This window comes from Myxocyprinus asiaticus, chromosome 7, assembly GCF_019703515.2.
Source record: "Myxocyprinus asiaticus isolate MX2 ecotype Aquarium Trade chromosome 7, UBuf_Myxa_2, whole genome shotgun sequence".
Lineage (NCBI taxonomy): Eukaryota > Metazoa > Chordata > Actinopteri > Cypriniformes > Catostomidae > Myxocyprinus > Myxocyprinus asiaticus.
In genome coordinates this window covers 3,062,013-3,075,000 of record NC_059350.1, presented here as the reverse complement: position 1 = coordinate 3,075,000, position 12,988 = coordinate 3,062,013, and the positions used below count along the sequence as shown (strand labels likewise).

Sequence of the window (12,988 nt, the reverse complement as noted above, 5' to 3'; positions counted from 1 at the left end):
ACACTAGAGCAGCAGGGGGGAAAAGTTTCAAGCACTGAAACTTTGCATGGTGTAGAATAATCTGGAATCATGTTAAACATTGTAACAGTCACCTCTTTGCAGCCTGAACTTGTTCAAAACATAAAATGTTTCTGACACCTACAAACAATCTAGACACGGCGCAATGACTGAAACAGAACGCAGATGTCTCGACATGCGTGTTTGAAACCTGAAGTTCTTTTAACTTGACACAGTGTCTAAAAATGTTCCAGTCCTGCGTGAGACACTGAAGAAACAGCGAGACGTGATGCAGCAGTCATGGACGTTCATCCAGCACGTTTTACAGAGTAGATGCACGCAAAAATAAGTTTAGTGTGAACGGCCCCTCATCCGTTCACACGTGTCTGTGAGCGAGAGCACGTGGGCGAAACAAGTTCGGAAGGCCTGTGTATTTTTTCAAAAATGACAAACCCGAACCCAAAGTTCTACTGACCCGAACCTGGCGGCTTCGTGAACCGCTCAGAGACCGCAGACAACAGCGTATTTGCGTGTGTACCCAGAACAGCATGACACCCCTCAAGCTGTTTTTCTGGAGCTTTCCTACCGGGGCGGGGGGCCCCCAACTCCAGGGCCTCATGCAATTGCGTGGTGGTTAAAACCGCTACTGGACACAATGCTTATCTGTTATTTTCAATTATGTTCAAGGTTATTAAATCAAAAGTTTTTCCATTACCGTCCAATATGTGTTTTGTATTTAAAGGCCCCCATAAAACACATTATTCTTCTGAAGCGGGGCGAATAGATTTGTTATGAAAAATGTTCATTTGTGTATAGAATACTTGAGATGTTATAAAATGCCAAATGCGATTGTAATTAACAGAAAGTGATTAACCCTTTTCTAAAGTAGTTATTTTGAGTAAGCATCATCTTAATTTGTTACTCAAAAAAGCATATTGCTGTCTCAAATGTATTTGCGTAAGTTGACAAAATTTTGCCCTATAACTATTGTCCCTATATCAACACCATATCACTTTAAACTCCCTAGGGGCCTTTTACCCCAAGTGCGTGGTAAAAAGCCCCTTGGCCACCTTTTTTAAAAAAAACTAAATTTTAATCAAAACAACCTTCTGTTATTTTTTGCTCCATTAATATTCAATAAAAATAAATAAATATTTACGATCTTGATACATTTTGTGATCTTCCTTAAGGTGTGCGTTTAGCCTCGTTGTACCCTATATAAAGAGGGTCCCTGGGTTGGGCCAGGGTCTCAGGGTCTGTAAGCATGGTGGAAAACCCCTGGACCAAAGTTTTGTGCGGTCTGTTTTCTAGTTTGTTTTGCAGGCAAATATATTCTAATTGTTATCAATTGCATAGTACAGACAGGAATACATTAATTTTCCTTGGTAGAAGTTGAGTTGACTATAAAAGTGATGCAAATACACCAGTTAGGTTCACACAAAAGTCCACACAGCTTAAAAAGACTTGTTTGCTTGAGGATATACACAGTTAAGTACTTCTTCTCAACCATGACCTTATTTATCATTTTCAATGCATGAGTTTGGATTTAAATGAAATCCCATTGGTGGTGGTGGTGTGGGAAAGTGCTCTACCACTATGCATCTTAGAGGAGAGAAAGAAAACAGGAGAATAATCTTATGGTAATATAAAGTGTAAACAAGGGCTATCTCTCTCTTTTTCTAACTTTTTAATACATGTCACTCATCCTTTTGCCAGCTCGAAACTTTTTTTTTGATGCTTTTTTCCATCTCTCTCTCCATCCCTCTTCTCAGATACAGAATGGAGTCATTCAACCAATCTGGGCTGATGGGACCCATCCCAGGAGATTATAACTCCTCCACTGAATTGGGATTTTCAGGAACTTCCACCCCTTTTGGGAATTATTCTGCCAATGTGTCAGGTCAAAGTATGCCATTCCAAGGAAGCAGCACCATGGTTACCGCAGTGATATCATTTACCGTGTTCATCGTTGGACTTACTGGCAACACTTTAGCTATTTACGTGGTTTTACGTTACGCCAAGATGAAAACTATTACGAACATCTACATTTTGAATCTGGCCATCGCGGATGAGCTCTATATTTTGGGCCTACCTTTTCTAACGACACAAAACGTACTCTCCTATTGGCCGTTCGGCTCCTTCCTGTGTCGCGTTGTCATGACGGCAGACTCACTAAACCAGTTCACAAGCATCTTTTGTTTGACTGTGATGAGCATTGACCGCTATTTAGCAGTTGTACATCCTATTCGCTCCACTAGATGGCGCCGGCCACGGGTAGCTAAAGTAGTTAGCGCTGCAGTTTGGGCATTTTCGTTTGTCGTTGTTCTTCCCGTGGTGATATTCTCAGATGTTCAGGACATGTTTCAATCGTGTAATATGATTTGGCCCGAACCACATGACGTTTGGTCAACGGCGTTTATCCTCTACACTGCGACGCTCGGATTCTTTGGCCCCCTGCTGGTCATCTGCATGTGTTACCTTCTCATCGTAGTCAAGGTGAAGTCGTCTGGTGCCAGGGCCGGATTTACAAAACGCCGGCGTTCAGAACGGAAGGTGACGCGCATGGTGGTGGTTATCGTGGTGGTGTTTGTGCTTTGCTGGCTGCCGTTCTACATCATCAACATCGTAAACCTGGTATTCATACTCCCGGAGAACAGCGTAATGGCTGGGGTGTATTTTTTTGCTGTCATCCTGTCGTACGCCAACAGCTGCGCGAATCCACTGCTCTACGGGTTTCTGTCCGACAACTTCAAGCAGAGTTTTCGAAAGGTCCTATGTGTGCGGAAGGCCAATGGCGTGGAGGATGGAGATCCCAGTGTACCACGAACGGAAAAAACGACAACTCATGACTCGTTTCTGACACCTCGGAACAATGACTTCAATGGACATGCTCAGAGCAGCCAGGTACAGTTACTTACAATGCAAATATCAGATTACAACAGCATTCATTAAAACTTTAGAGTCACTTTTTATGTTTTTTTTTTCTTTTGCATGAGTTTAATGATTGTGTTGTCTGTTTATATTTCTAGAACATTAATATTCCCTTTAAGAAAGAAAAAAGAACACAAAGTTAAGGCCAGTTTGTGTTTGGCCATTCACTGCAGTGTTGGTAAATTCTCTGTAGATTGCAAACATGTAGAGAATTTCACATTCGATACAGCTGCCATCCTGCTGATCCCTCCCCACTCCCCAGAGAAACTTATTTAGTGTGTACAAGTGATTGCATGTGTGTTTGTGCGAGTGTCTCTTCCTGTCCTGTCAGTCATAACCCCTTTTGTTCCTTCAGGGAGAAAACTACTCATGTGTTCCCAATAAACATTCCCAATGTCCCCATACATGTCCCCTGTGTGTCAGGGAAAGAGAGAAAGTGTTGGGCAATAGATAGGGGCTGGCGGTATGACCAAAACTGTTTATCATGGTACGAGTAATGTTATATCACGGTAACAGAATATATGATGCTAAAGTTATTTTTGTATGAAATTCAATGAAAAATGGATTTATATTTTAATATCCGTGTGGTAATGCTTATTTTTGGATAATCCAGTGAATTACAAATGAAAGGTACTTCATCTCCTTGATTATATACTCTTTTTATGTGGAACTGCATGCAAATCAAAAGATTATTCGTAACAAATGAATGATATGTCTAGCATAAGTGCATAAACAGCTTGACTCTGCATCACCTGAAGAAAAAAAAAAAAAGAAAGACTTAAAACAGTAAAACTAATTAATTATAAAACACAGTTCTGGCTGCAGTTTACAACTGCACGAGTCAAATGATTATGATTGCATGAGATTGCATGATTGTGTTGGACTGCTTGTTGTAAAAAGAATTATGAATCATAAACAAATTGATTGCATGAATCACATTTGAAGTTGTTGCTAAAATAGTCAAAACGCAGGTTCAGATGGAATCTGCACCGCAGAAAATGTTCTAGAAAAAACACAGCAGATATGCACACCTGTGACTCTATATTAATGACACATTAACCACTAAAATCTGCTTCACGTTACACCCCGTTATAAGTTATTCTATCTTAGTGTGTTAGAGTTGGGCAAGTGGACTATGAGATAATAGGGGGAATTCACTAATAATTAAATGCGCCTCCTGATAGAATAGTTTATTTGCACGCATTGTTTGCATTGTTTTAATTAACAAAGTCGAAAGTTCTGCTGTGAAAATCGGTCTGTGCTTACCGAAATTGAAACACTGCTCCCAATGGCTATAGCTTCGAGTATTGACCCTTTTCCAAGTGAAATGTCCACATGGTGGCGCCATTAGCGAGTTGTGTTTTTAGTTGTAAATGGTGTAATGCAGTCAACAGTAGGGCTGAAACGATTAGTCGATGTTATCGACAACGTCGACAATAAAAAATTGTCAACAGACATTTTCGTTTGACGAATAGTCATTTGATCTCGTTTAACGCAACATGAGATCATTTGAAATGCTAATGATGACGAGCAGCACTTCACTTTGAGAAGAGGAAGAAAACACAGCTCACAGTCCAGATGCACTCCAAACTTTCCAAATAGCTTAAGGTGATATAACGCAAAGTATGAGGGAATTATAATACAAAAATACAAAATAAGTAAATGCAGAAGCTGTGTCATCCTGACGTGAAATAATGCGGAGCCGTATCTGGCGTTCTGCTTGAGCAAAACTTGCCTTTCAGAGCGTCTAAAAATGAAACACCCCAGCAGTATATCTTTATTGCATCCTTTATTAAAGTTCAAATAATAAAGAAGCGGGTTGTGTAAATAAGCACAAACTCCGAAACTGGCATTTCTCTGTGCGGTCAGTGCCGCTTATATGAGTCGTATGAAAAACAGCGCAAGAGAGTTTCAAACTTCTCCCGGCTGATAAAACCTCGCGCGCGCTCGCTGCAGCTAGATTATTCACCTTATTCAGCACCGCCCTTTTCTCTTCCAAATTTTGTCATCTAACTTCCTGTTTTTATTGAAGCTACCAAGACGAGTCAATGAAAATGGATTACATGTGGGAGCACAGAAAGTATTTTTCCCCAAGAGTTGATGTGTGAGTCTACAGCACCCCTTTACAACGTGAAAATGCTCGTGAGGTGTTTTATCTGACACTCTAAATGTTTCTGACACCAGCGGAGGTAAATTGGGCCTGGCAGATCACATTCAGACAGCTATGACACACTGCACTTTTTCATGATACAAGCGTTTAATTGTTATACGTGTCATTCCGCTTAATTTTTAGGTTTCAACTTGTTAATAATTTGTGTTAAAATGTGTAGTTGACATGAAATGTGACAGCTCGTATTATTACACATGCAAGTTCAACATTAAAGAAAATTGCAATTGTACTTTTTAAAATGAATTTGTCACCTTACATTTTTTAGAGGCTTAAATGTGATTAAAATGGATGTAAACGGAAGATAAAATAAAACAAACACTTTCACGTGTGTGGGGGTTGCACTCTTCCCCCGTCCTGGTTTAACGCTCAAAAAATCTTTACAAATGGTTTGATAAACAGACGTACAGGACCAATATGTAATGTGCGATCAGTCAATAAACAGAGACATGTTGAGATGTCAAAAAGTGAGTCATTTTATTTTGAATCATTGAATAAAACAAATACCAGATAATAACATGGTCTTAGTGAGTACTGTATTATGTTTTGCTCAAGTCGTTTTGTCTAGAACACATTACGATGTCCTTACAGAGCTCAGCGATAACATGTGCAGTTCGTAGCTCTACATACATCCTGAGGCCACTTCTTTAAATCGTCCTCCCAAACCTCGATTAAAGATGGAACGGCTATCCGTATATTGTCCTTATTAAGCTCCGTCAGGCTGTGCTCATACATCTAGAAGTATGAATAAATGATCAACACCACAACGAAAAAATGAATGAACGTACGATGCAACTACAACTGTGTTTACTTCTTAGCGGAAGTACCTCCCACATTTCACGCAAAGCATCACGGGCGTTGGAATAAGGTGGATAGTCCGAATAGATTATCAAAATAATCGTTAGTTGCAGCCCTAATCAACAGGAATGTATATTTTATTACCATTCACCCTAACCCCAAAACCCAACCCTAAACCTAACCGTCAGTGGAGTAAAAACTTAATTTTAGAGCAAAAATGCAAACTCCGAAATGCGCTCACCATTGTTTATGTGAATGTGATTACTTCCTGGTTTCCATGACACCAGAATCTGTGTTTTGGAGATTGCTCACACCAAAAGGAAAGGTATACACTTTTAAATTGATGCAAAAATATCTGACGAGAGACGCCGCCTATCGGTTATTCGCCAGAATGGGGCTTGTGAACACTCTAAAGTCGCATGTGGATTTTCTGTGTGATCATAATGTTGTTTTAGCACCAGATTCACTAAAGGAATTATGCAAATCAGTAACATCATTTAATGAATGACAATAATCATTAAATTAATTACTGCTACCATGATACTGCTGCCACCTTTTTTTAAAAACATTTCATTTTCCGGTTGCTTTTCATGGGACGTCATACTGTAAAATGTTTTTGTAAAATTTTTGCTTTTTAAAAGATACAAGGTACAAGTCCTATGAATAAAGTGCCATTTATCCTAAATTCACGTCTAATTTACATTGATACGGCAGAATATAAAGACAATGACTTAATTTACATTTCTCACAGTGCAGCGCTATTTCAGTGCATTTAGTGCCTAGTTAAAGTAGATTGCGTGTGGGTAGCGGCTTTTTGCACCGATGTACCGTGTTTAAAAGTAGCGCAACTGTTTAGTGAATTCTCCCTTGTGTGTGTGTTGTGCTGAAACCCTTCTGGAAGTAAGATCAGACAACTCATCGTTCATTCAGAGCAGCACGTCATTAGAGAGCTCAGCAGATCTGTATGAATGCAGATTTACTGGGGTTTGATCAACATTAAGCAAATCACAGCTTATGATCCAGGATCAGTGTGAAAAGCCCACACCTTTTAATCTGTTACTGCATACACTGAGCTGATATCAGCTTTAATCTACAGTCTCTCTACAGCAGATTTTTGCCAATTACCATGATTTTGCATGAGATGTAAACTCCTTTACTGGCTTTCTAACAAGGGGTTATCCATGTGCACAAGTGTGACATTTTAACATCAAAAGCAGAGAATAATCAGATGAGTTCCAACATAAAAAATTCAAATTGTAGGGGGCTTGGGTAGCTCAGCAAGTAATGATGCTGATTACCACACCTGGATTCACGAGGTCGAATCCAGGCCGTGCTGAGTGACTCCAGCCAGGTCTCCTAAGCAACCAAATTGGACCGGTTGATAGGGAGGGTAGAGTCACATGGGGTAACCTCCTCGTGGTCGCTATAATGTGGTTCTCGCTCTCGGTGGGGCTCGTGGTGAGTTGTGCGTGGATGCCGCGGAGAATAGCATGAGCCTCCACACGCGCTAGGTCTCCGTGGTAATGTGCTCAACAAGCCACGTGATAAGATGGATGCAGGGGTGGATTGAGAATAGAAATCTGCCTGGGATTTTACATAGAAACTGGCCCAAAAGTTGCTGAGCAGGAAGGGGGGGTGTCGCTGTCTTTTTCTGCATATCGCTGTCCCCTTCGGCATATCGTGGCGCCATTTTGTGGCCCGTTCTGCATAACGCGGCGGGCTCATTTCAGCTTAGTCCCGGTTCTCCCGATGGCCAGTCTGCCCCTGATCGGCCCCAAAGTGCGTCGGCCCACCAGGAAAATGCCCGGTATGCCAGATTACCAATCCAGCCCTGGATGGACGGATTGACGGTCTCAGATGCAGAGGCAACTGAGATTCGTCCTCCGCCACCTGGATTGAGGCGAGTCACTACGCCACCACGAGGACTTAGAGCGTATTGGGAATTGGGCATTCCAAATTGGGGAGAAAAGGGGAGAAAATAAAAAAAAAGTAATGTAAACATGCTTTTTTTGCATTGTCTGATTTTTGTTAGTTATCATTGTATTGGTGTGTATGTAAACACACTCATGGCCGACTCATAGCTCTCAAGCCAGTGGAAATAAAGGCTGGTTCTGAAAATCAGTGAGCCTGTAAATCCATCACCAGCAAAATTTTGGTGGTAAAGGGGTATTTCACCCTCTCACAGTTTTACTTGAGTAACATCAGGGAATCTGAATGAGAAACAGATTGTGCAAATGAAAAGAACATGTTATTTTACATAATGAGAAACAGGAAGAATGAAAATGTAAAAAGTAAGTTTGGAATAATGGTTTTAGCGTGTGTGGCAGGATTCTGTTCTTGAGACAATTAACTTTAAAGAATATTCCAGGTTCAATACAAGTTAAGCTCAATCGACAGCATTTGTGGCATAATGCTGATTACCACAAAAATGTATTTCGACTTGTCCCTCCTTTTCTTTAAAAAAAGCACAAATCTGGGTTCCTGTGAGGCACTTGTAGTGAAAGTGAATGGGGCTAATCTGTAAACGTTAAAATACTCACTATGTGTGTTAACATGACTTTAGTGTGATAAAATCGCTTACTAACCTTTTCTGTGTAGAGTTATATCCAATTTTACAACTTCTTGAAAGCATGAGGTTGGCTGTATATTTCACTTTTGTGTGAACTATTTCTTTAATTTCCACACTGAAAAAGCAAGTGTAACATATTCAACCATTAAACACAAACACACATGATGCGGTGCAGATGTGCCACTGTCTGTCTTGTTTTGTTTGTTTCTGCAGGATCTGCAGTTAGAGTCATGCATGAGCTCATCTGAGAAGCCACAGTCTCCAAAACCGCACATCATTGACCAGTCCACTATCTAAACGCTCATTTTCATCCTTATTTCATCTCCTTTCCTGTTGTCTATTCTCTCTCATCTCTTTCAATCTGTCTGTCTGTTCGTCTGTCCTTCTTTCATTGGCTTCCTTCGGAAGGTGTGGCCTCAGTCTCAAGCCATGCCCCCAAACATGCCGGTGACTCCGCCCTCCCGTGCAGCAGAGCTCAGCCTCCAGCCGGTGCCCTCTGTTGCCACGCCCAGCTCCAGCCGTGACCTGTGACCCCGCCGGGTCGTGAGAGCCGATGCGAACAATGCCAGGATACTTTTGGGTGGAGGAGAACAAATATATGGGAAAACAGAGGAAAAAGGGATTTCGAAAAAAAGAGAGAGGAATTTAGACGCAAGCCGAAGGGGATTTAGAGAAGTTGAATGTCGCTATATTGCTGTCATAACACACACAGGTGGATCTTTTGAAAACATATCCAGGTTTTATTTCACTCTTAAATCAAATGAAAAAAATACAGTGTAAGGAAGGGATAATCTACAGCCAATACTCATTACCAGAATGCATCCAGATTGATTTATTGTCACGAAAATAATGTCACACTGCAAAATATTGCATTAGCTTGGTTTTCTCTATGAAAAATCTAGTTTAAAATGTCTTTCTTTTGATTTTTGTGGAGAAATATGACCGAACATGTTTTATGAGATGTATACACACAACACACGCAGAGTCTCTTTGAAATATTCAGGACGTTTTTCAGCATAAAACTTTTTCCTTTCTCCTCCACTGTCAAACGAAAACAGTATTATATCCACCTTCCAGAACTGATGACGGCAAAAGAATCAAGATCTCATGGACGCTTTAGAGAGAATTCGGTCTCACAGACTGAAAGGCTGCGTTTCAACTTGGAAAGTCAACATTTCTGACGTCATTTGGAAAACTGCATTAGAACGTCACTTGAAGTCAAACTTCCAACTTAAAAACTTGTGCATGAATCGGCCACTCTTACTTCAACATTGTGGCACAATAGAGATGTGCACAGTTCATGATAAACATTCACTCTGAAGTAAATAAAATGTATAAATGAGTCAAAGCTCCTACATGAAAATATCAAACGTTTGCCAAGATTGGTGTGTAAATAATCCTCGCTGTTGCTAATTGTACACCTGCTAAATCTGCAATGCTTCGTAGTTTGTTTGTAGTATGCCAGGAAACATCTTTGTTGACAATTGGACACCTTCAAAGTCAGTGATAGTGGCGCCATTTTGCATCTTCCAAGCGTTGGGCATCTGAATGCCTTTATGGTCAAAGGTTGGAAATATAAAGAAGGAATATCCCACATCCGACTTTGGAACGCAGCAGTTGGTGACCCATGACACACTCAGAGCTCCTCATCTCTGGGTGGAAACTTCCTTCTTCTCATCTGGGGACTCGCAGTGACAGATAGAATGAAATGTGAAAGATTGCTTTTGGATGTTTGGGCCTCCAGATCCTCACTGTTTGAATTCCCCAACATCCAGGAGCTTGAGAATTTGGGATTTGCAGTACTTAAGGGTGTGGTGTTCAAGGGTTTTTTTAGTATAAGGGTCGAGATTGCTTCTTGTGATCCATATTGACGTGTTTAAGCTTTCCCCGACTCTCTGCCAAATGTAGCAAAGTGCCTTTTCTAGTCACGGATCAAACTATCAGCATGCATTTAAAAATACAAGACCTCAGTGGAGGCCTTAGAGACACAAAATGGTTATTGCAGTTGTTTGATTTCTTTTGTTTGACTGCTTTCTACTTGTTCAATGGTGGGGGATATTTGGATAGACACAATGGCTGGGTATCAATACAGATTTCCCAATATGATTCTGATTCACAAGCTTTTTATTCAATTCTGATTCATTTGCATGTATTTCAGTTATAATGTCCATTTTGCTTACATATGAAGGGAAGCTCGCACACAATGTGTAGAACATTTTTTAGTTAATTGAGAGGCCAAAAAGTGCTCAGTGCAAAGACAAAACATTTCGGGACACTGATGACGATGTAAATCGAAAACGTTTTGTCTTTGCACTGAGCACTTTTTGGCCTCTCAATAAACGAAAAAAAATTGTTAGACTTTTTCTACACATTGTGTGTGAGCTTTCCCTCTCTTTTGGACTATAGTATGATTTCTTTTGAGTTTATGCACCAAAGCTACTTGGAAATAAAAGCCCATTCAGTATTTGGCGCAGACGTGTACAGCTTTTGTTCTGCTGTTGGTTTGCCGCTTATGATTTCACGTTTCGTGTAAACACCTTTACCGGTGTTCTTACAGGCTTATATCCAATGTATGCAAGTGTTGTGCGCACGCCTATTCACAGTTTGACGTCAAAATCTGAGGATAACACGATTATTTCAAAAGTCATGGAAATGCAGATTTCTAGCTTTGTCGAATATTAAATAAGCTGATTTTTTCAGCGTACTGGTGTGCATGATTTCGTATTGGTGGGCTCGAGATCGGGATCGTTTAAATGAAGATCTCAGTTAATCTGAGAAGTGAAAGGACCAAACTATGCCGTTCAATTGCTAATTATTTAACAGAATTTAGTCAACACAACCAAAATAGAAGTACATTTTAAAGTAAAAAACTGATCTTTGGATTGAAAAAATCGATATCTAGATTGCTCAAATGAAGATCGTGATTAATCGGAAAATCAATTTAGACCCAGCCCTAATAGACACCAAAATGTACAGTACAATATCAACATACTGGAACAGGAATTGTGAAACCTTTGCATGGGTACCACCACAGGTGAACAAGTTCAATACTCAATTACATAGAAAGACTCTTTGTACGAGAAAGACCTTTTCAAATGGACATTTTTTTACAAATAAAATCCAGATGGGATTGATTTAACTGTTTAAAATAAACATGAAGCTGTTAATAAAACTCATTTGAATACCATAAATTAAATTCTATGAACATCAAAGGGGTTGTAAACATTTTTACACCTCTAAATTTTAAATGCATGAAAGTCTTTACATTTTAGATGCTATCAGTACGTTGATATTGTACATTTCCGTTATACAGAGTGTACCAAAATGAACCACACTTTACGCACAAATACAGTGTGGCACTGTTAAATGTTTATATATATTAATATGTGATGGATTTATGATGTTTAATGTTTTTTTCAACATTATTTTACCATGTAATAATATTGTAAAGGACTTATTTTACTCTAGTAGTCTCCGAAGCGCTCAATCACTGCCAGTGTATTGGAAAACACGCCAACTGTCATTATCATTGTCTTTCTTACGCTGACATTTCTATTAATGTTTGATGTGTAAATTGTCTTATTTGTCAAAAATAGAAAAAAAGATGAATGAATCTGTCGTGCACATGCTTTGCTGCCACTTTTCCTTACCGTCTCAAATGGAAGCTTTTAGAAATGTCTTCAATGCCTTAGTTACAGAGATCTTCCTCCAGCTGCTGAGTTTGGTATGTGTTGTGTATGTGTATGTTGTCGTGTGTATTTAGCTGTTCAAAAAAGCTCTAGCGAATGTACTTTGCTTTATTAATCCTAATTGTGCCTCTGATACTGTAGTATACTTCGATGGCACTTGTAAGTCAGAGGGCATGTTTCAAGCCTGTTTGTGTCGGCCAGCCAGCTTTACAATACACAATCAATACTCTCAGCTTCTTTTATTAAACCTTTTATTAAACCCAAAGATTTATTTGATTCTAGATTTGTTGGAACTGGTTTAGGCCTGTATAGATTTAATGGAGCCTTCAAACTGTGAATGACACATTTACTTTACAAACCACTCTGTGCTGTAGAGACAAAGAAAATGTCATGTTTTTGTACCACTATTATTATAGTTATTATTAATTTAAGGATTACTATGTATTTATCATTTATTTGTTTCTGGGTCGTTCTCAGGAAATGGTGCCATTTGTGCTTGAAAATTTCGGGATATTTCTTTTCATGTATTTTCTTGATCATTTGATTTGGCAAAGTTTTTCGTAACCACTATAGACATTGACATTGATATACATACACTCACAACCACTTTATTAGGTACACCTGTACACATACTTATTCATGCAATAATCTAATCAGCCAATCGTGTGGCAGCAGTGCAATGCATAAAATCATGCAGATACGGGTCAGGAGCTTCAGTTAATGTTCACATCAACCATCATAATGGGGAAAAAATGTGATCTCAGTGATTTGGATCGTGGCATGATTGTTGGTGCCAGATGGGCTGGTTTGAGTATTTCTGGGATTTTCACACACAAC

General features: G+C 39.6%; 1 protein-coding gene across 1 annotated transcript; it reads left to right on the top strand.

The window, feature by feature from the left end:
• The first annotated feature begins 1,776 nt into the window (after window positions 1–1,776).
• On the top strand, window positions 1,777–9,017 carry LOC127443534 (somatostatin receptor type 5-like). Its single transcript, XM_051702225.1, has 2 exons — window positions 1,777–2,901; window positions 8,676–9,017. Exons 1-2 carry the CDS (start codon window positions 1,777–1,779, stop codon window positions 8,757–8,759), a joined length of 1,209 nt encoding a protein of 402 aa, XP_051558185.1. The 3' UTR covers window positions 8,760–9,017.
• Window positions 9,018–12,988: the final 3,971 nt, after the last annotated feature.

Coding starts and splice junctions, on each gene's coding strand:
- LOC127443534 (XM_051702225.1), top strand. CDS start 1,777: ATGGAGTCATTCAACCAATCTGGGCTGATGGGACCCATCCCAGGAGAT. Junction 2,902..8,675: donor GACATGCTCAGAGCAGCCAG/GTACAGTTACTT, acceptor TTGTTTCTGCAG/GATCTGCAGTTAGAGTCATG.